General features: G+C 39.5%; 1 protein-coding gene across 3 annotated transcripts; it reads right to left on the reverse strand.

Annotated features, from left to right (window-relative positions):
* Positions 1-117: 117 nt before the first annotated feature.
* KEL (Kell metallo-endopeptidase (Kell blood group)) lies at positions 118-22,496 on the reverse strand. Of its 3 annotated transcripts, none has more exons than XM_030958461.1 (19): positions 22,305-22,496; positions 21,990-22,143; positions 16,873-17,014; positions 15,322-15,525; positions 14,609-14,733; positions 13,534-13,680; positions 13,248-13,310; positions 11,989-12,177; positions 11,456-11,601; positions 10,073-10,196; positions 9,467-9,577; positions 8,350-8,448; positions 7,745-7,822; positions 7,191-7,294; positions 6,237-6,347; positions 4,146-4,213; positions 3,753-3,910; positions 2,843-2,935; positions 118-1,606 (listed from the first exon to the last, which is right to left on the reverse strand). In XM_030958461.1, exons 2-19 carry the CDS (start codon positions 22,005-22,007, stop codon positions 1,430-1,432), a joined length of 2,157 nt encoding a protein of 718 aa, XP_030814321.1. In that variant the 5' UTR covers positions 22,008-22,143; positions 22,305-22,496; the 3' UTR covers positions 118-1,429. The 3 variants fall into 3 exon arrangements, 2 of the variants coding, with proteins under 2 accessions (XP_030814321.1, XP_030814330.1); XM_030958470.1 differs by having other exon boundaries at positions 22,240-22,496; XR_004061141.1 differs by lacking the exons at positions 118-1,606; positions 2,843-2,935 and having other exon boundaries at positions 3,895-3,910; positions 5,508-6,347.
* Between the last annotated feature and the right edge of the window lie 2,257 nt (positions 22,497-24,753).

A 24,753-nucleotide genomic window follows, 5' to 3' on the forward strand; every position in this document is an offset into this window, starting at 1 on the left:
ACAGGCCTGATGATAAAGCATTTGCAATCAAAGTATTTTTTTTCAGAAGCAAACACTTTATTACTATTTTTGTTAGTTAATGAAAACAAAGTCTCTGAACAGTCCATTCTTGGGAAACATTTTGCTGTATTTGTCAGTACTTGAAAAGGATTAACACAGTTATTTTTAAAATGCTTATTTTGATAAGGGATGTTTCCACTTGACATCATCTATTCCACAAACAATCCCCGGCAGCCAATATAATAAGTAAAATAAAAATGTTCCCATAAACAAGAACAGTTTGAAGAGTATGCAAAAGGTATAAGTATTTTGTATACTTATTAACATCAGTAAAGTTTAGAACATTGGTATAAATTTTCTAATTATGAGAGCCTGAAATAGATGTAATTATTACATTGCTTTAAAAAATGTACTTTAGGCACTTCTGCTACCCCAAATCATGTTGTTTCTTACTCTGTTTTTGCTCTAAAGCAAATTAATACCTAAAATTCAATTTCAAGTAGAAAGTAAAACCCTGCAACAACTCTACGTCTCTGCTTGGATGGTAAATATTTACAAATGTAGGAAGAGAACCAGGTTCAGGATGCAGAGAGGCTCTTAGAATTCTAGTTGTTCAACCTTCAGAAACTTCTAGAAACCTTTGTGACTCTCCCATACTGCATCCTCTAGCATATCCTCAACCCTAGACACTTTAAAAAAGAGGAGCTTGTTGGAAAAGAAAGATAATCTGTTCCCAGCTCCCCAGTTACCCTCCCATTAATGGGGGAGCCTTCCTCTTTCCTCTTACGTCTGAGTTTTGCTGATGAAACAAAAACAGAGCAGAGAAGGCCTCCAGTAAACTTCATTAATAAGTCGCTTACCTTTCAGCCTACAAGCTGTAGCCACTGAGTCTTTCCTAGCCCATGTCTCCGTTTATTAGCAAGAGAAGAGAAGAGGATTCTTCCCTCTCTTGTAAGTTACATGTGGTTTGCACAGTAACCCATAGGATTTCCTCAAGAGCTATTTTAAGAGATGAACAAGTCTTACAGCTCCTGTTTATTGACTTGACCTTTCTACAGGACTGTGGGGCTGCTGGAGCAGACAGGTAAATGCACTAAACAGAGGGACTGCTAATGTAACAGCCTTTCTGTTCACAACTCCTCACAATCTGTTGCCTACTAGAAACTGGCCAGTCACCTTGCTGCCCTGGGACTTGTCACACATCTGGGACAGAGCACTGAGAGCCTTGGAGGAGATCCCTTCCTTGTGAGATCAGTTTAAGAATTTCCCTGCCATCAAATGCTGAGGAAAGGATAACAAGAAAAGGAAGGCAAAGGAGTGAATAAGACCACCATGTCACCCTAGAGGCCCTGAGAAGATGGTCATATTTCCATGTGTCAGGCCTTCCTCTCCCTGGGATCACATCTCTCTTCCTCCTTTTCCATGTACGCTACCAGATGCGGCATTTGTTGTCTGGGTTCATTGGGGTTCCCCTGGGACACTGGAAGCTCTTGGAAAAGTCCTGGCTATTGCTGACAGGCCCAGAGACACGAAGTGGCAAGGGACTATGTGGATCTGTGTTCAGGGAAGACTGGAGCTTTTCTGGATCCTGGTGTCCACACATTGCCTGAAGGGAAGCAAAATAGAACAGTTAGTTTGGCTGAAAGTCCTCATGTGAACAAGACTTAGGGCTCCTCATGCCTCTGCACATGTCAGAGGGCGCTGGAGAAAACAAGGAAATGTGCATACGTGGCTGATAACAAGATGTTCTTCGGATTGTTTTCCCTTTCCTTAAACTTCTCTGTCCCCATTTCACTCTCTGACAAGTCATCTGCACTTTTTCTATACTGCATAGTCCAGAACACAGAAAATTTAGGCCACCCTGGCTAGGCTCATGCAACCTTGGACTCCGTCTAAAAAAGTGGTAAAGATGTCTCAGTGCCGAGACTCAGCTTCTTAAGTGAAATCAATGAGTGTTCATCAACAAAGGAGTGCACTTACACAAAAACCCACTACTATTCTAGAGACTTGGGGAGGATTATATGACTTTACTGGTGTTAAACTAGCAATCCAAGTCGTCATTCTCATTATTTCAGTCGTTTTTTATCAACAAAGGATGCAGCTGCCATTTAGCCTCTAAAATGCAAATCTTGCCACCAAGACCCAATAAACTGTTTTTTTCACGCACTGCTCTGACCTAATAAACACACAAAACTTCTCCCTTTGCACCATTACAGTGACTTATAAGGATGTGATTTTTTGAGCGTAGAAATTCCACCATCTATCATGAGGAATTTGGCAGCACAGCTATGCATAGCTGCATAATTTACTGCGGCTTCCCACAGAAACAGCAAACTATGGGTGCATGTACTTCTAGTTCTTTGTCTCTAAATAACATTTGAAACATTTTTTTCACTATCAGTCAATCTGAGTGACGTGATATCCAGCTGTGCACCATGGCAGAGAAGTGAATGAAGGAAGGGAGGGACAGAAACATGACTTTTACTGTTAGATTTCACTTTCAACGCAAAAGATTGCTCACAACAGCAAAAAAGTACTCAGAGGCTGGCAAAGAAGCCCGTTTTCCTTGACGCAGTTGTCTGCTACAACTTAATTTTGGTGGATTTCAGTGCTTTGTAAAAGATGTATTTGCAGACAGGCCTTTTGTTACCTTTGAGATCTATAACAGGTTAGGAGCTGTAAATATGATTTTTAGCTTCTAAATAAGATTCTGGATCTCCCAGAATCATTGGTCATTCTCAGTTCTGTGAAGAGGGGGAAAGTGATTGAATATTGAGAAAGCAAACTGTAAGGGTGTGGAAGAAATGGAGAGTGAAAAAGACACATGACTAGAATTCATTACATGAGCAAAACTGAGGTAGAAAAGTTGATCGTGTGAAAGTCCAATCTTAGGTAAATCCTCTTCTTTGTGCTTTTTCAGCCAATTCTTATAGGCCTGTGGAGAGATCAAATGGATAATTATAAATCTTCCTTAGACAGTATCACAAGCTCATGTCTTCTATCAATGAAATCTATCAATCTAATAGATATTTAATAAATTAGCTAGTTTATATCTCTCGCCTCATTCTGAGACTCTCTGCTGCTGCCCATGCCCTTAATAAATCTAAAGTGGGAGAATATAACATAATTAGTTTCCTTACCATTTCAGTTGCTACTACACAGATACTAATACACACATTGTCGTAGGGTGTGGTAATTATACTATGAAAGAATGAAAATTATTTTCACAAACAATCACAAATATTTGACTATAAATTAAAGACTTTCTGCCTCCCAATGTTCTTCATGAAAGAATGTAACAAGTACTATTTTAGACCTAGGTATCTCACACCACCCTCAGCAGTTAAACTGAAGTACTGCATGAAGAAACAAAAAATTCTCTCTAAGATACTGCTGAAAACGTTGTTATGGAGTCATTTCACCATCACACAAAATTCTGTTTCATGTCTCAGCTTATTTCCTCAAGTATAACATAAGCATATACAATAGCATGCTTTTGTATGCATGATATAAACAGGGAAGTAAAGGTGGTGAAGGGGACAAGTTGTCTTACATGGACATCTTGAGACTATGAGCAATGCTTTGTGAGGAGCCTCTCTCTGAGCTAACAGAGGACATGCTGGGCTCATGCTCCCCTGGCACAGGTGTGCAAGAAATCTGGAACTGGAGCAGGACATGGGAGAGAGGAGAAGCAGGGCAATCTTGTGTGTTATGTCATCAGACTATAAGATTGCAGAAGTAAATCACAATACCTGGAAAGTGACGGCGAGCCCTCCAGTGTCTGCTGTATTCTCCAACAGTGTGAAAGTGCCATTGACATTAAAGCTGTAGCTTTCATACTGCTCAACCAAGCAGTCTATAGAGCTTTGTAGTGCACTCCTGTTGCATGCAGGACAGCCCTCAGGCAACACTGCGGGGGAAAAAAGTCCTAGAAGTAAAGCTATTTATGGCATTCACCCATGTTCCTCATACTAATCGCTGATTATTCCTAGTAGCCAGCATGGACTGAAATATGTTTTCCTTAAGTTCATCTACCTTAGTAATATATGTGTATATTGATGTTAGGACTAGGATTTCAGATCCTCTAAGGGGAAGTACCAGTGGGACCTAGAAGAGTAAATGAAGACACCACAGCCAATACCCACCATAACCATAGAATGAGTGAAGAATTTCATGTGCCATGAAGACCCCGATGGCTCCAAAATTCACAGAGCTGAAAAATAAAGATGAAAAGAATGCTTTTGGAAAGAAAAAGAGGGCAGAGGAGCATTCTTTATACTGAGCACAACTGTGTGCTCCACAGGATTCTTCTGCTCTGGGACCACAGAGAAACACTTTCTATGTATTGTCACTCAGGCATGTAAAAGTGCAAAGACAAGTGCAAATTATCCTACTTATGCTTAAAATTGTACTATGGGCTTACTTTAAAGTATTTGTTGCTAATAAGCCATCATAACAATGAAGAGTCTATGAATGAGATTCTACCTTTATTAGCTCATTAGTAATGCCAGGTTGTTGTTGTTGATATATGTCCTTATTGAACCTCTGCTGTCTGAACTGCTGCACAAACAGCAACTACAATGGTAGCTATACAAAAGCAGGATGTTTGGAGAAGCAATCTTGCAACTTTTGTCTAGTGAGAAAGGATACATAAAACTGGCAAGGCAAATTAAAACCATGATGTTTTGACCTTGCTACAAGCAAAAGTTGTCCTAGAAACCTCCAAATGGAATTTCTACGGTTCCATGCAATGAATTTACCAATACTATCACAAGGTAGAGAACACTCAAAATGCATTTCCATTATATGAAATTATCGGCTTATTCTTTCTTCCCATGCACTGATTAACACTGCTGAAGCATGAAATTTTTGTACTAGATCATTATTCCATCACTGGGAACTCAGTAGGAGCTCTATAGCTGATAATTTATAAATTTTACCCAGAGAAGCTGCAGATGCCCCACCCTTGGAAGTGTTCAGGGCCAGGCTGGATGGAGCTCTGAGCAACCTTGTCTAGTGGAATGTGTCCCTGCCCATGGCAGGGGGGTGGAACTAGACAATCTTTAAAGGTTCGTTCCATCCCAACCCTTTTTACAATTCTATAACAATTGTACTGCTTTACTGAGTTCTTATTTTAAAAATTATCCTCACAGTCACCTGAATTGGCTTTTGCCAGTAAGGTTTAAACTCTGGAGCATCATTTGAGAAAATGCTATTGTACCAACTCACCAAAAGCTGATAAACTTTTACTTATCAGTCTACTCAACTGAGGTGACAGTGAGAAAAATGCACTTTACTAACACTGAATACAAAAGGAATAAGAAGGCATAGACACTTTTTCACAGAGAAAGGATATAGTGACAGCCCATGCCACTGGAAAAAAAAATTTCTTGTCTACTATTTCTTTTCTACTATTCTTTTGAGATGTCCTTCTCTTCATACTATAATAAGTTAATTAAATACTGCAAGCACTAGAAGATCACCATCGAGAAACTAATTAGTTTTACCTGAAACATGTTTCTTTTGAACTTCAGCCTCTTGCCACAATGTGAGCTTAGTTTTCAGTACAATGGTACTAGAACAAGTATCTATCCACTATAGGCAAAAAGGACATAGAATTATATGTTTACAGTCAACTGTTTGGAGTGCTTTTATTATCAGAAAAAATATTGCTTAAGAGATCTGTTCCATATGATGAAAGAACAGAACCAGAGAAGTATGGTCTCAAGAAATGTTGTTGTTGCAGGGGAAGACTCAGAGTTAAAAGTCTATTTGCTTAGTAGAAAGGGTTTCTTTAAAACAAATATAGAAGAACGGTGATACATTTGAAAAAGACTTCTGACACGATGTTGCTCTGTGAAGCTCTTATTTTCTCTGGGTTAGATTTCAGGAATCCTTGGAATTTAGACAATGAGAGGGAAAGGTAGAATGGCTTCTTTGCAGTTAACCTACACGTGACTTCTGCCTCTTTGCTGTGGAGTAATATCTTTGTGTCAGTTCAGTTTCACCTAGATTCTGATTTTGCTTCAGCAGAGTCAATGATCACTCTCTCTCAGAATGCACCAAGCAGTATCCATGTGGCCTTAGAAAAAGCTGGGCTTCCCCCCTTTCCTGTGTCTTTCTGGGATGCAGTGAGAGAAAGAAATTAAGGACAGACCGCCTGGTAAGATTCCTCCTGGAAGCATGGTGCAGCCCAGGGACTACATTCAGCTTGCACCTCTGAAGCCCCTCCATACCTGGGAAACTCCATGTGGAAGAAAGGACTGCGGAACATTCCAGCTGGAAAGACCACCATGTGGTGGCTTATTGAATAGTATGAATGCACACTCCAGGGATGCACATGCCAGCTAGAAGCAAAATAAAAAGAGAAATTAGAGAATGTACTAATGCCTTATCTCACACTTTGATCCTTTCCTTCACTGAGCTTGCAAAAAAAGCTCAGCTGTTCACACAGCACCAGCAAATGACGAAATTCACATTCTGTAGAGTTACAGGTGTTTGAAATAAATCTTCAATTGTTTACAGATGATCAGAACTAATAGCTTAGTTTTCATAGACATTCTCCCTCACAATTTCCCTGTCAAGTAAATTAGGTTTAGTAACCTCCTGTGAAGTCATGCATAGAATACTCTACAGGAGGTATAAGGCCTAAGCCTATCTGTCAATGCTGCCTTCCTTCTGAAGCATCCTATGTCCAGCCTTTGAGGTGACTCCACCAGCATTCCTGTCATCATGGTGCCTTGCTGTTGGCTTTGTTAAGAAGTCCAGGAGAATCAGCTATCCCCCTTAATTAAAGGTGCATGGTCAAAAAAGTGGGTTTTTTTGAGAGGTGCTCCCTTCACAATGATGGGTACTTTGGTAGCATTGCTCAGGCTCAATGAAGGACAGCCTGTTAGATTCAAGGTTTCTTTATAGCAGGATGCAGCAGTGCAGACTTGCAGCAACATTCAGAACTGGTGAAACCACTTTCAGAGGTACTTAATCCAATTCTGCCCACTGGCTCCCACCTGCCCTTCCTCCTCTTCCACAGTAAAAGAGAGATATATAGTTATCACCATTCTGAGTGACCTACTCTAACTAATCCTGCTTTGAGCAGGAGGATTGAATTAGGTGATCTCCACAGGTCCCTTCCAACCTCAGCTGGTTCACAAGTATGTGATTTTATATTTTCAGATCACTATCTGACTTACTTTTTCTGTGGGTTATGCTGAAGGAGTTTCAGGTAGGAATTTTCCCTCAGTACTTTCAAGCAAGCCACCACATTGAGGAAAAAAGTGTCTTCATTTATCTCCAGCTGAGGGAAGAGACAGGGTATGTGACTGTCATAGGGCATAAGTGAGGAATTAATTGAACAATTGAGAAAAAGAAAAATTAAGAAAAATAAAAGTCCCATCAAAAAAGGGTTAATCAGAAGAGAAACCAATGGGATACTTGTAGTTTTTTCTCTCCCATTTCTAAAGACCTTCAATTTAAAATACGACAGGAATGTTATCTGAAGGCCAAAGAGAACATACAAACAGGTAAAAAATTACTTTTATCAGGCCAACAGGTCTAAATAGGAAACAGTATAGGTAATAATATAGAAGCAACAGATAATGGTTCTGTGGTCCCATATGTTCCCAAAAAATGAACTGTAGGAAATGTGCTCCAGAGGTCATAACCCCTTTTGTAAGCAGACAAGACAGCAGTTGATACAGGTAAACTGCCAATAATAAGGCAGGCATGTTTACATTATATAGCTCACTTTCTGGTATTCCAGGTTCACTTTGTCAGTCTGGAGTATGTGAGCTGGATAACCAATCTCCACTTGTAGTTTGGATACCTAAAACAATAACAAACAAACAAGCAAACATAAAGAAACTTGATCAATAGAAGGCTTCACATTCCGCAAGTCCTTTTAAACGCTATTTTTAACCAATGTTAGCGTGATCTGTGAGTCAGCCTTCAAAAGGACAGCTACTTTGTTTCAAGAAGACATCTTGTCCTGCTGCTCTGCTTTCTCAGCTCTACAACCTAAGGCCTAATGTTGTTCTGTTCTTTGTATTGTTTTCTGTCATTCAGCTTTTTAGCTTTTAACGTTACTAGATGTATAAAATTGATTGTATCTCAATAAATTAATTCAGAGTATTCATGGACAGACAAAAATGGAGCCACTCTATCAGTGTATGTACCCATGCATGCTGGCACTTATAAAACCACCTTCAGTTTTTAGTATGAATAAGATATCTGTTTAAGACTGTGTGCCTGTAGAAGCAGGTAGCAATACATAAAGGTGTAGGTCTCTTCCATTCCTTCTTCAGAGGTTTCAGGGAAAGGAAGGCCTCAGTAATTTCTGCCTTCTGCACGCACCAAAGCTTTAGCATTTAGGCGAGTCTGTTCATCCATCCACTCCACCTGATCCAGGCGGTCACAGAGGGCATCTTGGATCACAGAGAACATCTGCTCAGCCTGCCATGGAGAAAAGAAGGCATGGGCACAACTGCACAAAAACATTGCTCACTCTTAGCTATCATCTTCCCATGTTCTAGCAATTTAACCACAGAATAACTGGGGGGAAATTCCATTTTTTTGTGTGTGTGATGAAAGAGATTTCATTTTCTACAGTAATTTAGCCTTAAGTTATCTGGCATCCAGTTTTTCCTCACAGGGCTCAATATTCTCTCCCACACACCTTTTCATCTGGCCTCTCACAGTAACTAAGAGGGAGACAATTCTTACTCATTCGATATTGAATAATTGCCTCCCCTCTTGAGCAAAATGAAAACTCAGTATCCACAAGTATTTCTTGCTGGTGTCACCCTTTCCAAAATTAAGGCAATCTGAGTCAACCCTTCTCAAAATTATGCTTTATTCATTAAAATATATGTTTCCCTACATGAATTCTTGGTCTTCTGATTAGCTTTTCTTGGTGTTATTTATTCTTGCCACCTTATAGACTTCAAACTCTGCTAAAACAGGCACTACACTAACTTTCCTCAAAAAAAAGGAACTCTGACCATCACAGGATGAAAAAACCAGGAAATCTTTTCCACACTGCAGGCAAATGTTCTTTTTTCCGTGGATCCACTCAGAATATTTTCATATGGTTGCTTAATATCTTTGCAATTGAAAATTTTTGAGATATATCACATTGGTGATGAATACGGTTAATACTGTTATTCCAGGGAGTATACAGAGATTGCATGCATTTGTAGAGCTATCATAGCTATTGGTGCTGCACATAGGACTTTTCTAACAGTTGAGACAAAGATAATAGCTAGTATTTAGCACTGATTATTTTAAAATGACACCAATGTCTTGTTCTGACATATTCCCAAAATAAGAAGGGAAGGGCATAAGCATGGGGTTAAAAGGTAGGAAACCTACAGATGATTTTGCTGCCTTAATGTGGTCTTAAGGTGGTATGTCAAAAAAAGAAAGAGGTGAAGCTGAACTCTGCTTAGGGGTTAAGATGATGAATACCTACAAATTTCTTGGTCTGCTCAGGGAAAATTTCTTGCACAATCATCTTCCCTAGAACTGGCTCAAAGAAAGAGCTTGTATCAGTCAAACACTTCCTCCAGCGCTCAGCTGGGATCTGTAGGAACAAAGTAGAGACATGTGAAAGTGAGGACAAAGAACTAGGAAATCATCAAAATTATATATAGATATGTGGACAGTAGCCCTGTCTAAAATTGACAGCAGTGAGTAAGCAATGTAGTTCTCTTTAAGCTACCACAGTAAAAATTTCTAGTAAAACATTTATTTCCTTACTATTTACTCCACTTACTTTCCCTCAAGATGCAGATTTGTATATTAGCAGAGAAAAAGCAATGGAAGAAAGGTGACCATCTATATATTTTTCCCTACTCTATGATACAGTACACTCAGTTCTCTAAACTTTTGAGGGTCATATCTACTCACACATTTCTTCTGAGAAAAAGGATGCTCTTAATGACCATGAGAGAGTAGTTTTTCTCCCCAGATCTAAGAAACTCCATCCATTTAAGGTATCAAAAGAACATTCAGAAGGCATGAGCTACAGTGTTCAGCTGTTGGGGAGGCCAAAGAAACTGAAAAAAGGCTAACTCACCATTCCAGACCCCATTTTTCCATAAAGGATCTTATACAGCTCCAGGCGTGCATCTTGGAATTGACTGTCAAGGGCTGGGGAGAGATTCCCAACCAGACAAACAATCATATAAATGTGAAGGACCCTGTAGACAGAAGATTGAAGGCTGGTAACCATAAACACAGAAGAGAGGTAGGTGTCAGAGGAGTAACTTGAGGCAGAGAAATCCTAGGTACCTGAACAATGACAACAAAGAACTCTGAATGGAATACACCTGGGGCTATCAAAGAGGGATGACTGACATGAATTGAATACAGAAACTCCCCAAAACACTGTGGAGACTTAGAAGGTAACTCCCTGCTGCGGCACAGGATTCTTTATGGGAAGTTGGAGAAGGATACTTTTTAGGACTGGGTGAAACATATAGAATATTATGAGAGGTCTGTGGGATTATGTAAGATTTATGATGGCATGTTTATGGGAAGGACCAAAGGCAGGGAAAGGGAAGGATCATAGTGGACTGGGAGAATATATCTGGGAAAATGGAGAGGAAAGCCGATAAGAAGGAATGGTTGAGTGTAAACTGCTTGCCAGGGTGTCTGCCTGACTGAGCTCTGCACATGGTAACTAGGATTTGTCGTTTTATCTTATTAAATGCTATTGTTAAGTAACATTTTACTCACTGTGTGTGAAGATGGAACTGAATGCTGGAGAGATGACATGTCTGAGAGCTGACTATTGGAGGGACTTTGGATCCAGCTAGCTTCTGGAGAAAGCAGCAGCCTGAGAGCTGGTTATTGAGAATACTAGTGGTTGGGAGCAGCTACTGAAGAGACCTACCTGATAGTATAGGTGTGCTTGTAACAGGAAGACACCAGAGTACCATCAACCAAAGCAGGGCTGCAAGACTCAGGGGATCATATATTCATGTGATATATCCAAGTGAACACCAGGAGATCTTGGCCAGCTTCTCAACAGACTAAATACCCAAGACCAGCTCTTGGAGCGAGCCACATCATGCATGTGCACACACATATTTCACTAGTACTGCCCAATCCTGATCAGCTGGAGCTGAGGAATAGAATCAATCTGTGTTCATGTTGGTATGAGTGCTTTGGGTGCCAGTCAAGACACTGTGTTCCCTCTCTGTGTGACACACATTAATATATTATTTTAGATGTATGTTCATACATGGTGAAGGCATATGCAAACCTATTGGGAATATATGCTAAGCCATAGCACTGGCCAAACCTGTGGATATAAAGCCACAGCAGCCTGGCAATTGTTAGACTACTGGATTCAGCAGCCTCTAACACAGCAGCCTCTAATCTATTAAACTGATGGTATTTGAAGAAAATATTTCTTGGGGCATGAAAAACTGCAGCCATAGATATTGACTCCTACCTTCCCTTATGCCATTTCTCGATGAGCTGTGACATGTTGCTTAAGTAATCCATGTCATGCACTGCAATTGGCTGAGAGAGGTCCATTGGTGCAGGATGGAAGACAGCCTTGAGACATGCCAGCCAGTCAATAGCAGGTGCCTTCTCCTGCAAGTAAAACAAAGCTTACATGCTGAACTATGAATCTAAACTGGCTCACAAGACATAATAAGGAAACCAGGATAGTCTTCCCAATAATGTTACGAGATATTTTCCACAAGTTAAATTGTTTTTATAATGTGCATCTTGAAGAGAACTGACTTTTTTTAATGGGAATTAGCACTGGGGAGGGGAGAGAGTTGTGGGTCTGAAAAAACTCTGTCAGTAAAAGACCATAAGTCACTGGGTAATTTAAAGTTCAACAGGCTCCAAGTGTAATTTGCAAGACAATGGCATTTAAACAAAGCATCTCATATCTCTTTTGATCTGGATCTTCAGAATGAAGTCATGAAAGTCACATGTAATTGTGCTGCTCAAGCTTTAAGGCACAGATACCTGCAGCTCCCTAATGGTAGTGCGAAAGAACAGCATCCCCCTCTGCTGTCTTTTCTGCAGTGGAGTGACAAATCGCTGGAGGTTAGAGATGAAGGACAAGGTCAGGGAAAAGGAGTCAGGAGGACCATCCTCTGCCCTTCCAAGTAGGACCCCCAATTTCTTCAAATACGAAAGATACACACGAAGAACCTGCAATACAGAGCATATCTTCAATGGAAGATACATGACCAAAAATTAGTCACTCCATCCATCCATCCATCCATCCATCCATCCATCCATCCATCCATCCATCCATCCATCCATCCATTCATCCATCCATCCCTCCATCCGTCCCTCCATCCATCCCTCCATCCCTCCATCCACCCATCCATCTTGACCATATAAACTTCAGTCTTTCAAAACTACTGCAGACCCATCCCATCCCTAAAACTGTCCTCTTGCTGCAACATCCTTATGTAATTCTTCATGTGGAATACCCTTTGCCAAGTACAGCTCCTCTCTCAGTGAAGAGCAGTGAATTCCCTAATGATTCTTTTTCTCACAGCTCACAATTACTTCAAATACTAGAATAACTTTAGAGATGTAGGCCTGCCATCTCTGGAGTCAGAGGAGAGAAATTCAGTGATACAATGAGCCAGTATTTTAATGGATAGAAAATGTCAACTTCTTGTTTCTATTTTCATAAACTTTCAGATGAATGCTTATGATAGCTCAGTTTTTTTGATGATTTTTCTGAAAGGCTCTGATTTTTCAGAAACTGACATAACTCAGTTTTTATGAAGTTCAGAAATGACAAAGTTCATTTTGTTACAATGTCCCAAGGTCAAAGAACTTGTTTCCCCAAAATATGTTCTAACACTTTAAAATAAGCTGGAAAATGCTAGCTATCCCTCCCTGCAATACACAAATTTTGTTATAAAGATGTATTTTGGACAAAAACATTTTTTAAAAAAGATTCGTTCAAGGCAAAAACTAAAAGGAAGCCCAGGTTCAGAAAAAATTGTAACTATAAAAACTATAAAAAATTGTAACTATAACATTCTAAACTAGAAGTTTTAAACCTGGCAGCAAAAATGGGTTACATTTTACAATCTATCCTTTGGAAAAGTTGAGTTTTGTAAAGAATTCTTTCTGGAGGCATTTTCAGAGGTCACTGACCGTAACCCATGGAAACAGACCGCTCTGAACCAGGAGGCAATTCAAGGAGATCCCTACATCAAATAGCTATTTTTACCTTTCTTCAGCCTCTGATATGTTACCTCAAGATAATTTTTCTCTTTGAATTCACTCTCAAGTGGAATATCAAACTCAGGATGGTCAATCTGCAAAAAGGAGTAAAGAAAAAACTTTTTCAGAAATGCAAATGTGAGGATATTTTGGTATTTTCTGTATCATGGAATTTGAAATGCTATTAACTTGCTTTTACTTTTGGAAAATGCTTGCTCAGTTCTTCAAAGAAGGACACAGGCTTAACTTGAGCAAGTCTTGGTCTGACTTTTTACTCACAATGCTTCCTTAATAATGTCCTTTCTTTAGCATGCTCACCTGAATAATATTGGTCTTGGGGTCAAAAGGAGTAGGTCCCACATGAACTCTAAAAAATGGAAAGGTGCTGTATCTGCTCATGAGAATCTGAAGAGTTTCATTAAAATCTTTTGTTTCCCCCACACCTGTGTTATGCCATCCACCAACCTAGAAAAAGACAGAAATGCTGCAAGTGAGAAAAACTGGTTGGATCTGTACTTACTTTTTTTTCTCTTTTACACCTATAATCTCAGTCATTCTGATAACTGAGAAGCAACAGAGCAAAAAGCACCAGGGGAAACTTATGAGATGTTCTACATACCCTGCTGGCTTTAGAATGACCTGACACTTTCCCTTAAGCAAAGCAATGAACTGCAAAATGACAAGGAATAATTAGCAACAGAGTATGGTGTGCAGGAAAAAATGCTGGATAAGCAGGAGACAGAAAATAGGTCTCATTTTTCTGAAGCCATCCAGAAGGACAAACAGGGATCAGTGATTACAGGTCCCACCTCCCTGACAAGCAGATTCACAGGTGGGCCTGTAGTCACTGTTCCTTTTGCTGGAAGGTTCTGCATCCTCTTTTGACACAGGGCATAAGTGCTCTTTGCTAGAAGGAAGATGTCCAGCCCTCCCTGGCACCAAGAGGAGTCTCCCAGAATGGAAAGAGAAGGATTTTCTCCTTTAAACAAACTCTCCTGGCAGCCTTGACTACTGAATTATCATCTTGTTATAGACACAAAAATTTCATCCATTTGCAAGCTGCTCCCCAATCTGCGAGTCAGATCCTACTGAACCAAACTTCTGAGATGAAACATAACCCCTCTCTGCAGACTTGGTTTTTTTACCATCCTTCAGTAATATATAACGTTATGAGGAGAGATTCAGGTAATGAGTACCTGATGTCAGAAAATCAGCTCTTAAAAGAGCATTTAAAGCCAGAAGATTTATCACTTGGAAGTTGTGCTGTGAACCATGACCAGGTCAGATTCTACGAAAGTTACACCATGTAGGACTATATGACTGCACCTGCCCACTTTCCCTCTCCCTGCAGGAATTCTCTTCCTGAGCGAGAGGAAACAGCACAAACATTCACCTCATTTAGGAGGTCCTTCAATGGCTGAGCTCCTTGGGATTCTATTCGTTCAGTATCCATGCAGGAACGATAAAATCGTATTGCTTTCTCCTTGGCTGAGCCTCTTATCCCAAACTGTGGACTTTCTGAAGAAAAAAGTAGATTTAAAATTTAAAAAAGCAATTTAAAAAGAAGTCGGGACAGCATTAGAGCAGAGAACAGTTTTAAGAAAATACTGTCCTTTGATCCAGAACATTTTACAGCTACATCCACATTTCCCACAGTGACCCAAAGCAAGGGACTTTCTAGTGCCATGACTCTTCCTGAGGCCAAATATGTGAGGTTTTTTGCATGGAAACAGGAGCACAACAGGAAGCTGGTGCATATCTAGGCTTCAGTCCCCCATGGAGGCAGGACACATCACCAGAGTGCACATTCAGACTAGCACAGCAACTATGGCCTACTTTGACAAGGTAACAGGAAAATGGTTTGGGTTGCTGTCAGAATTTAAAGCGTGACTTTCATCTGTTACACTTGGCAAGAGGAACTAAAATGTTTAAAATGCAGCTACTGTAACATGACATGCTCAAAAAATAAATCTGTACCTGTAACGATAGAAGAACGAAGAGAGGGGACTCAGTCCCTGTTAGGAATGATTTTGCTCTCAGTCACTACTATTGTCAGATCTAACCGAGGCAGATGCTGAAGGTAACACACCAATCATCTGACCCTACCTAAAAGCCTTTTCAGGATCAACAGGTTTTCTTCCAACAACACATCAAACACATTTAGTGATTCTTCTCTGGTTCTACTTGACTGTTTGCCTTCCCATCTGCCACAGGCATATTCATAGAAGTTCTCACAGGGGTTAACAGTGTCATTCCTAGAATTCAGAAGTCTTTCCAACAGAGCAGGATCTGACTCAGCATCACAGGATCCTGAAGAGGAAGTAAATAAGAGAGAACTGAGAAGTAACAGTAGAGAGTGAGAACAAATCCAAACAAAAATCTTTTAGGGGACATTTACCCCAAAAGACTTATTTTTGGTACAATCTCGTTTGCATGCAGTATTGAATTCTTTGTAAGGTATTGCTGAATGGGGAGGAAGTGTGTTCTCTCTCACACATCCCAGGAAGATTGTCCTCTGTTTGTACTATCTAGGCAGCCACAGGTTGGATTATTCTGCCTTCTCGATGTCATTCCTCTGAATAAGCCAAATTTGGCCACATGATAAACAAGAAAGCAACTGATGGTGTCAATACATGATGTAAGAGAAGGACACAGCATAGAGAAAGAAATGAGATAAGATTAGAACGTGTTTTTTTCAAGTATGGGAAACATTTTTCAGCATGACATTTGTCAAAAGAGGACAAGGATATTTCTAGAATATCTTGCTTTGATCTATAATTTTCTTTTTCTAAACTGCTTCAAATTGCTGGGTATACATTGTCATTTTAGTTCAGTATCTTATATCAACATCAGATCAGATCAATTATTTACTGAAATAATCCATCTGTAAGGCAAGGTAAGACTTCCCATACTATGGTTTCCAAGTTGACATGGGAGAAGGTAGGCAGAGTGGAAAAGGACTAGATCTAAACAGATTTTCCTTGGTCTCTGCAGTCTCTAACATATAACAAGAGCTAAAGAAAAAAGCTAGGTAAAGATTCAACAGTGCTTATTTTGGAGCAGGGAATGTCTGTATCCACCAACAGAAATGCACCTTCTGTATTAAGCTTTCTATATGCAGAGATATTAACATGGACCATTCTGCAGATAGTTCTTTAGCAAATTTGGAAGGCAAATTAATGTTTCTGGTCTATACTCACAGCTTCTCCATTAGCGAGAAACTCTGACTTTTGCTTTTGCTCTATGACTGCACTGATCTGTGCTAGAAAACTGAGACTGGACTTAAGTCAGAGACAGAAAGGCAAAAGAGGAGCTCCAAGTCTCAGATTCAGTTAAGTTTCTTGACTACGGAGAGAGCAGAACAGATTGATGAGGTGCAATACAATATAATGCTGTTCTCCCTCAAAACTGGGCTCAGGCATATTAAATAGCAGGCAGAGGAGGACAGACCTGGAGGATCTCTTCCCACTGTGACTCAAGGAAGAGGTAGAAAAATGTACCTTTTTGACAAAAGGTGCTATGATTCCTGGAGATTCTGAAAGTCTGGTTCTTAATACTGATGTTAAGCTTAAAACAGAGTGCAGGCAGGTAAGAGAGAAAGGGATCTTAAAAATGGGGTGGATGAGGAAGAATGGAGAAGGATATCTCATATTATACCTAGAGCACAAGTCATCACGAGGTAGGTGATAAGCAATGTAAAGCCAAGGAGAGTACTGAGAAGAAGTGCACACAGAAGTAGGCTTTTCCCCTGAAGGCATCGTTCTTTCTTTGCACCTGTTCTCAGCTCCTGGTCACAGGTCTGAAAAGACAGAAAAAATCAAGAAAAAAAATTCATATTAAGGTTAGCACTAATAACATACTCCATCTCCCACCTAATCTACTAGAAAATCATTCACAGGACTAGTGCCAGAACACCAATACACATCCAAGTCATCTACATGCCTGTACTCCCATGGGCTTTCTCATTTTCATTTCCCTGTTTTTTCGAGCTATAACTGTTGCACAGTATTATGAATTACTCATTGACAATCCAGCTTGCTATGGAAGACTTCTCACTCCATGATTCATTCTGGTTTATGGAATCACCTTGCATATACTTCCTGAAGATATCAAAGTCTTTTTGAGTCTATAAAGCTAATAATAGGATGGCTAGGACTGGTGATTCTTTATTCTGCTAGAGTCTGGCAATCTGAGCACTAATTTCAGATCTCTCTTCAAGAAATAAAGTACTGCATCCAAAGCCCTCTAGTCCAATTCAAATGAGAGAAAAGATTTGTTCTATTCTACAAACTGAAGTAAGCTGTAAATTGCTGAGATCTTATATAGAGACAGGTTTTATGTCACTTAAATTCAGTTCTCTTCATAATCTAGGTATGTCATTTCTGTCTGTGGAACAGACTAGGGACGTACACCTTCTGTTTTAGATATGTTTTAGGATGAGCTGAAGCATTCTCCAGAGTTACTTGTCCTTTTCTCTGTTGGCTGCAAAGGAAGCTAGATGACTATCATAAGATATACCCCTAACAACTCTCTGGATATAGTTAGATAATATGACATTTTCTCTCCTTCTGCATACTTTGATGTACATAACACTGGAGAACAGCAGTTTATGAAAGAATAGACACTGGAATGCATGCTGGTGATATATAAGGAAAGGAAAACAACTGAAAAAAATGAAATGACTGAATAGGAGTATACAATGATAAAAGGAAGGCAGAAGGGGGGAAAAGCCAGAAGATAATGGAAAACCTCAGCTATAGCAAACAAGGAGAAAATCTCACAGCTGTGAAAGCTGATGGAAGTGCTATTGGGAGAGTCCTACATGTCCCTGTCAGAGCCTGGCCTGTACTGTCCCTACAGGCTCAAGTTTAGCTCCCTGTTCTATCCTGATTCTTTGATAGAAGAAATCTGTTTGAGAAACCTTATCAGGCCTTGGAACTCTTTGAGGAAAGGCAAGAAGCATCCTTAGTGCACATGCCCACTTCTTTACTTGGCTGTCTGCAGCTCTCCTGTGTAGTCTCCATCTGAGCTCTGCTGCAATGGCAGCCATACCTTTGTCTGGACCACGATCCTGACCACCACCTACAGACTTGATTCTGCAGGCTTGCCCTTGGACCTGCCTCCTCACAAGGGACTTGCCTGGCAATCTGCACTCTTGGTTGACCCTGGGCACTGTCACCAGTCCTACCTTACCCCCCTCACACCCATACTGAGGGGTGCACCCCTTGCTTTTTAAGTCATTGCTTCTTGCCTGCCTTGTCATGACTCTCAGGTTTCAGATTGTCACCTCTCTTCTACCTTTGTTGCTCCCTTACATGCAGCAGCTAAACTGCTATTTGTCACCACTCTCGATATCTATGTTCTTTGCCACAAAACCAGGAAACATGGATCTTGACAAAAATCACAAGAAATGGAGCAAAATCTTTACAGGAATGTAAGTATGTCACAGTATATGCCCCTTCTCCTAAGGGAATGTTAAGGAAATCAATGAGTCTGCTGTTAATCATCTGGACTAATATACGTTTTATGACTTCTGCACAAAAACATTAATAGAAGGGAAAACAAAAATAAGCAATAGAAAAACAGACCTCATCATTTTCTAATCTTTCAAACGTGAATTTTATTCAATCTTGAATAAAAGCCTCTCAAAGGCTTTCAGCTCCTGGAAGTCACTAACATGAGTTGAATGCCTAATGTTTTTCTCCTTTAAAATCCTATTCTCCTGACTTCTTCAGGAAAGATACAGAATAATCAAATGGAGAGCAAGTACATACAAGTGACATTAGAAGTTGCTAGATACAGAACATGATCATACTGGCAAAGTACAGTGTACAAACTACAAAGGAGGAAATCCAAATTCCTTTCATAAGTCCCTGTAGCAAAACACTTGTTTTACTCCTGGAGTAAGAGAGTAAGCATCACAACGGTACGGCAGGGAACTGGGTGAAAGAAAACTAGCTTAGCTGATAAAGGGAATAGGAAAACTATTCTTTGGCATCCTAGCCTTCATCTTTCACCATTTAGGAAAGAGTGAATGATTTACATTCACAATTCTTTTGACTTCTCTGCTGCAATAAACTTCTTGCAGCAGGTTTTAACGTAGAAAATCTGGCCTATTCCTATCATGAAATAGTAACAATTTTTCAATTATTTGGTTTCATGTTATCAGAAGACATCTGTTTCTCTCTTTTGAGTCATAAACGGCATGACTGTGGAGATACTAACAAGAAACTGGAATTTCAAGACTGTCTGTTGAATTTCTTTTGAATTTTTGGTCAACAGTTGGCCTATTTTAGGCCTATGCATGATGTTTCTTTTGAAATGCAAAACGCATCAAATAATGGAGTTTTAAAAATACTGGCTGAGAGCAGCATGCCCAAAATAATTACACAGCACAAAACAAATGACGGGGTAGTGGAAATTGGTTATGGACTTCTACATAGAAATTGGATTATGGTCTGTGTTATATGAACCATAAGGATAAAAATTGTTATTGAAACACTTCACCTTCCATAATAAATGCCTTTCTAATCTTGCCTCTGTAACTGGGGTGGGATTTGAGAGAAATTATGGACCTACATAAACAGAGAAAAAAGAGGAGGGCAGTCATATTTAGTCCTCCTTTATGTCTTTTTCATGACAACAGCTTAAACAAATCTAGACAGACAAATACCTGCTTTTCCAGTACTCCTAGACAGATACTGACCAGAGCAAAATCCCAGTCAGATTCTTGATCTAGAATGAATTTCACTTTTATGCCAGAATGGATTAAGTAGTTCACAGGCACTAAAATACAGACCAAAGGCAGTGATTTTTGGCCAAGGCAGAGGTGTGGATTTAACTAGATGGACCCAGAGGTGGCATACCAACACTTCCAGGGCACAGGATACAGAAACATTACATAGCTTACAGGAAGCAGCAGCACTTTATTGTGGTATGTTTTGAGACCTGGTTGCTTCACCCAGCACGCACCATATAAAGATACAAGTGAATGGTTTGAACAAGCCAGTGGAAAAGGATAAAAAACTTCAACCTCTGACAGGGTTTTTCCTTATAGGCCTCACTTATGGGTGAGAAGAATAACCAGTATTAGCATACAGATGAATGCAATTTCCACTACAGTTTCAGTTCTTTCATGTTTTTAAGCATGTGCAAATACTCAAATTTAAATATATTCACTGTAGCTAAGTGAGAACAAATGGCCGTAAAATCATTAAAAGAGTAATTCTAATAGCTGGAAATTATAAAAATTTATGAATTTAAATCAATGTACTATATGTATCATCTGACTCAAACGCTAACGTGACTTGGGATAGCATGACAAGTACTGTTATCACTAAAGCGAGAACTGTTTGATACAACTAAATCAGCCAAAGAATTTGATTTTCCTTGAGCATCTCCTTTCTGTTTGTGAGCTGTTCCTGAATTCTGAAGGAAGGTTGAAGTTACTCTGCCTAATTCTTTCTCACCTTGCATTTTCACAGTGTTTAGTGTTATTACAGAAAGATAACATCTAGCTTTCATGAAAATAAAGTAAATTTTAAAAAAGAGTTCAAAGGAAGAGAGAACTGAAGATATTTTTCATAACTGTTTACCAGATAATGTAGCAGTATTGTTTTTCAGCCAGTAGATTATTCATGAATTACTGACTTTGGCTGTTACCCAAATCTTGTTTATCACATTACTCACACGGATGGCATATTTTCAGACTAATACCCCAATATCACAAAAACCTTCATTTTCTTAAATTTATCTTTTGTCAGCAAATTATTTAAGCACATAAATTGAGCCCATTAAATGCCATTTGAGAAATATTTTAGCCTGTGTATGAAATAGAGTACCTGCTCACATGAAATATGAAACAAAAAGGTTGCTGAATTGTATTCTGGAGCGCTAAAATTTTAAAGCAAAACCATGGCCAACAACTAAAATTATGATTATGGTTTGATCTTCATCACACAGAAATTTGGGAATGGATATACAAAACAAAGGTTTCTGCAAATTCTTCAACTATAAAAATGCAGACAAGATAAATATAAATGACTGTTTGCATTACAGCCACAGTCACACTGAACAGACCTCAATGTAAGAATACATGCACATTTCAGTGTTTGTATTATTTAGTAACATAGAACAGTTATCTCTGTTGCCCTTGAATGTTTTGTACTTGTTTAGCAACCTTGAGCTAACAGTTCAGTTCAATGCAATTTGTCTGTAAATATGCAATTAAGACTTTGCTAGCTATTTATATAAGACATCAAAGCAGAAAAAGGACACCACACTACATGGGAAGCAATTAGGCTCACCATGTCATTCTCACATTCCAAAAACTATGACTTGCTTATCCACAACTATTTGTAGGGGGGAAACTGCACATTTCTGTGTAAGTACTTTCTTATAAAACCTTGCTGGAAAAATGGAGATAGAATAAAATATGTCATTATAATTTTTATTATTGTTGTTGTTGTTGTCATTATTACTACTACTAATAGTTTTACTATTACTATTATTACTTGTTGGTCAGTACTTCAAACAGTTCTCAGAACGGCCATTAGGGTGACTAACAGGAAGGGCAAGAACCCCTAAATCATCACACCATATCCCAAATCATTAATTCTGAGACCCGGACAAGACCTTTCTGGATACAAACTGTGAAAAACTCAACTACCTCGGTCCCCCAAGGCAATAAGCAATGTAGCTATGAAAGGGGAAGGAAAAGAGAGGCGTGCAATGAAGGTCCCTCAGCAGATTACAAGACAGACCCATTTCCTTACCTGTGGAACAGTGCTCATGCTTGTCACCCCAGCAGGCTTTGCTTCTGTGGCTACCACAGTTGTGAACTCTGTTTACTTGGTTGCTATCAGTCTTCTGTGCCCACACACTCTGCTGAGTTCAGAGACAATCTCTTCTTCCCAGCTTGGCTGTTTGCTGTGGGGAGGAGAAGTGAGAAGAAAAGCTCAGAGACAAACACCCTTAGAGAAAATGGGAGGGAGGGAAATGGTGTTTCTGCAACTCTCCACCCACCTTCTTAACACCTCTACTTCTCAAAAAAGGAATTTTTTTTCCCCTTCTGTGTCTCTGTGACCCACCTGCCTTTCTGTCTCTTGGAGCTCCACCGAAATCTTTTTGAACAGAAGTATGTGATTCTCTATCTCCCTCAGCCTCTTCTCAGCAATTCGCGGTTTCTTTTCTCTCCAGCAGCCTCACTATCCTGCCCACCCAACAAGCCTGTTTTGGTCTGATATTCTCCCTGCCACTAGCCTGTTTCAACCTGCTGCTGCCTTGGGGCCCGCAGGCTTCTGCCTATTGCTAGATAGTGCGGGCTAGGGATCCTAGTGCTCCTCCTCCCACGAGGAAAAGTCAGGGTGCTGACTTGCTTCTTGCTCTCGCTCTCTCATCTGCGCCCTAGTGTCCATTCAAGGCACGAACACATCTGACTTTTTCTCTTTCCCATTAAGAGGCATAGAAAAAGAAAATCATTAATTACTGATTCTATTTACAGTTGTTCATTGCTTCTTGGAAGATGGCCAGCCTATGTGTCTTTGCTTATTTAATGAGGAGTATTGGGAAGATTTGGGAGGGAGGTTTCTCTGCTTTGAGGAGTGGGAACCCAGATTACTTCTCTGAGACATTTAGAACTGAGTAGGAGAGCGATACACTGGGATTTGAGACCTTCCCAATTGGCAGCTGTGAGCTGAGAGGTAGTGGGGACCAGCTTGGTGTCAGCTTCCAAAGTGCTTGAAACAAGCAGAATACCAGGATGGGACTGTTTGCCTCCCCAGGCTGCAAGTCCCTGAGGAGAATATGATATCTTGGTTCACTAGTCTGAAGATAATTTGATATCTGCTCAGTTGTTCAGAGCTCCTATCAACCTGATTTTTTCCTATTTCTGTAGTGCTTGCATAATTTAACACTTTACTATCACAACAGATTTCTTATATGGCTGAAACCAGTTACTTACTCCCAGTTCTTTTTAGCATTCAGGTTACTGGTAGCTATATATTTCTATATTTACCAAACAGCTCTAAATACAGTAACAAAGTCCTTGCGTACTGACAAGAAGGTCCCTACTGACCTTTGTTTCCTTGCAGCGTGTCACTTCACCTTAACATCAGAATCCATTTTGCAAATAATTCTCGCATAAATTGATTGAGATTTGACTTAATGAAAGCAACAAAACAGTCTTTTGTTGGCCACAATTGAGATGTCATAGTGAAGAGATCTTTGTGAACTATCTGGACAAATTTGTTCATGACAATATTCATGACAATATTGAGTTTATTTATCTGTCTTAACTGTATCTGAACTCTTCCACCTTCATAATTACAGCATCTAACAGCTGCCAAGTTTTATGTAATAAAGTAAATTTTACTTCTCTTTTCTCTATGAAAAGAGTTTAAAATTTACCTGAGCAAGGAATTTATTGCCTTTTTTGATTATAAAATGGTTATGATGTTTTTGAACACAATGTAATTATAATTAGAGCAAGTAATAAAACTTTGGCTGAAGTATTCACTTTTAAAATGACACTTGAGAAGACAAAAAAAGCCTTTGGCCAATATGCTGGGAGGATATCATTGACATTAATGTGGTTTCATATACCAGTATCTATTAAACAAGTATTTTCATTTCCTCTTGATTAAATGAAATTTTACCACGTAATTTGGCAAAACATAACATTGATATTGCCACAACACATGGATTGTCCCACACACACTACCTAGAAATATGTATGCTTTGAATATGTATGGATGGATGATTTTTACCAGACTTGTAAACTAATCAGGACACATCCTTAACAGTAGATGGATCACAGCTTCATTTCAAGAGTGCATGGGATGTTTCAGGAAAGGAAACATGAGAAACCCTCTCTTTCTCAATGAAGAGCACGGCTCTTTGAATTAGTACGTGTCTCAATGGTGCTGTGATGCTGAGAAAGCTGCCTTGCAAGATCTAGTGTGGTGGTGATATTTCTTCTCTGAAGGCATTACATATCATAGTAACATCATACATTGGATCTAATAGACATTATTGTTGGATTCTCAATAGTGTTCTGTCCTGAGTAATATTCTGCTGTAGTGGACATTGGGTTTTGAGTTTGTTCAGTAATTCAGTAGCAAAGTTGAGCTGTTATGGAGAGAATTAAGTTGTTAAAATTTGTGTATCTCATTGGAAAAATGTGGATTTATTGCATGTAGATGCTACCTCTGTGACTATGGTCTGAGATATCCAGGTATAAGATATATTTTATCGGAAATTATATGATCCACATTTCAGAAAAATCTGTTTGGCTGTTGCAAAGCAATTCACACACTGTAGTTATGTACGTTTTTAAGGAGGGTTTCTTGCATCTGTCAGGGTAAAGATAGAGCATATTTGCATCTGGTAGCAATAAGGCAGTGAAGCATGTCTTACATTTTCCACATCACCAACTGGATATGGAAATTTCTTTCAGATTGTGTGCCACAGTACAGTAGCACTTTCTGTCTGAAAGTGACAGTCTGTATATATATTTAAGGCTTGAAAAAGCACTGCCTT

This window comes from Camarhynchus parvulus, chromosome 1, assembly GCF_901933205.1.
Source record: "Camarhynchus parvulus chromosome 1, STF_HiC, whole genome shotgun sequence".
In the NCBI taxonomy this organism is placed as follows: Eukaryota; Metazoa; Chordata; class Aves; order Passeriformes; family Thraupidae; genus Camarhynchus; species Camarhynchus parvulus.